The sequence below is a fragment of the Pyrgilauda ruficollis genome, unplaced genomic scaffold (genome assembly GCF_017590135.1).
Source record: "Pyrgilauda ruficollis isolate IOZ18807 unplaced genomic scaffold, ASM1759013v1 scaffold1669, whole genome shotgun sequence".
Taxonomy (NCBI): Eukaryota; Metazoa; Chordata; class Aves; order Passeriformes; family Passeridae; genus Pyrgilauda; species Pyrgilauda ruficollis.
In genome coordinates this window covers 6,998-8,826 of record NW_024515531.1, presented here as the reverse complement: position 1 = coordinate 8,826, position 1,829 = coordinate 6,998, and the positions used below count along the sequence as shown (strand labels likewise).

Sequence of the window (1,829 nt, the reverse complement as noted above, 5' to 3'; positions counted from 1 at the left end):
AGCTGCTGCTGGAAGCTCACCTGCACCAGGTGCGCTCGCAAGGGCTGGACCCCCAGGCCCCGCCGCCGCTGCCCCCCGACTCCATGGAGGTGTTGCCCCCTCCCCAGGAAATCCAGGACTTCTTGGAGCCCCCCTTGGGCTTGGAACCGCACCTGGGGCAGAGCGCGGGGGTGCAGGGGCCGCCCGGGCACCTGCTGGACCCCGAGGGGGGGGTCCCGGCCGTGCCCCCCGAGGCCAAGGACCAGTTTTCGGAAGGGGGGAGCCCCGCGGGGGGCAAGGGGCGATTCGTGCCCCTCACGTCCATCTGCTTCCCGGACGCTCTGCTGCAGGACGAGGACCGCGGCTTCTTCCCCGGCATGGAGGACATGTTCGGACCCCCGCCCGAGGATTTCCCCAAGCCCGCCGAGGAGGAGGAGGAGGAAGGCAACGCCAACGCGGCCGGGCTGGAGGCGCGGCCCGAGGGGATGAAGCCGCCCCCTCCGTACGATATGGGGCAGAGCTACCCCTCGTTCTGCCCGCAGGACGGGGGGGCTGCCGGGGACCCCCCCCAGCTGGGGCTGGAGCCCCCCAAACACGAGTTACCCTCCACGGTGAACGCGGAGCCGCTGGGCTTGATCCAGAGCACGGGCGACGGGGGTCCCAAACCCCCTCCTCCTCCCCTCAGCACCCCTTTGTTCTGCTCCTCCAAACCCAAAAAGCTGCTGAAAACTTCCTCCTTCCACCTGCTCCGCAAGCGGGACCCCTTCCCACCCCCCAAAAAAACCTACGCGCAGGAGTACGAGTTCGAGGATGATGAAGATAAAGCCGACGTGCCCGCCGACATCCGCCTGAACTCGCGGCGGCTCCCGGACCTGCTGCCCGACCTGATCTCCAGCTGCCGCCGCCCGCCGCTCACCCCCATGGGCGACATCGATTTCTGCCCCCACCCCGGCGCCCACCCCGCTCCCAAGAAGCGCGGCCGCAAACCCACCAAGCCCAAGCGGGAAGGGCCCCCCCGGCCCCGGGGCAGGCCGAGGATCCGGCCCCTGGAGCCGCCCGGCTTCCCCGAGGGAGCCAAGAGACCGCGGGGCCGCGGCCGGGGCCGGGGCAAGAAGGGCGGAGAGGACGGGGAGGGGATGGAGCCGCTGCGGCCGCTCAAGGTGAGCGCCGGGACGGGCCGGGGTGACCCAAATTGGGGTTTGGGATGGGCCGGGGTGACCCAAAATTGGGGTTTGGGATGGGCCGGGGTGACCCAAACTGGGGTTTGGGGTGGGCCGGGGTGACCCAAACTGGGGTTTGGGATGGGCCGGGGTGACCCAAACTGGGGTTTGGGGTGGGTCTGAGTGACCGAAATTGGGGTTTGGGATGGGCCGGGGTGATCCAAACTGGGGTTTGGGATGGGCCGGGGTGACCCAAATTGGGGTTTGGGGGGTTTGGGGTGGGTCTGAGTGACTGAAATTGGGGTTTGGGGTGGGCCGGGGTGACCCAAATTGGGGTTTGGGATGGGCCAGGGTGACCGAAATTGGGGTTTGGGGTGGGTCTGAGTGACCGAAATTGGGGTTTGGGGTGGGTCTGAGTGACCGAAATTGGGGTTTGGGGTGGGTCTGAGTGACCGAAATTGGGGTTTGGGATGGGCCGGGGTGACCCAAATTGGGGTTTGGGGTGGGTCTGAGTGACCGAAATTGGGGTTTGGGATGGGCCGGGGTGATCCAAACTGGGGTTTGGGATGGGCCGGGGTGACCCAAATTGGGGTTTGGGGTTTGGGATGGGTCTGAGTGACCGAAATTGGGGTTTGGGATGGGCCGGGGTGACCCAAAATTGGGGTTTGGGATGGGCCGGGGTGACCCAAA

At 67.4% G+C, this 1,829-nt stretch overlaps 1 protein-coding gene across 1 annotated transcript in view; it reads left to right on the top strand.

Annotated features, from left to right (window-relative positions):
- Nucleotides 1-14: 14 nt before the first annotated feature.
- Nucleotides 15-1,829, top strand: part of LOC121351441 (proline-rich protein 12-like) — a gene marked incomplete at its 3' end in the record, with an annotated part of 7,539 nt that continues 5,724 nt past the window's right edge. Inside the window, exon 1 of the mRNA XM_041463580.1 lies at nucleotides 15-1,139. Coding sequence (XP_041319514.1) covers nucleotides 84-1,139 — 1,056 coding nt within the window. The remainder of the gene's footprint in view (nucleotides 1,140-1,829) is intronic.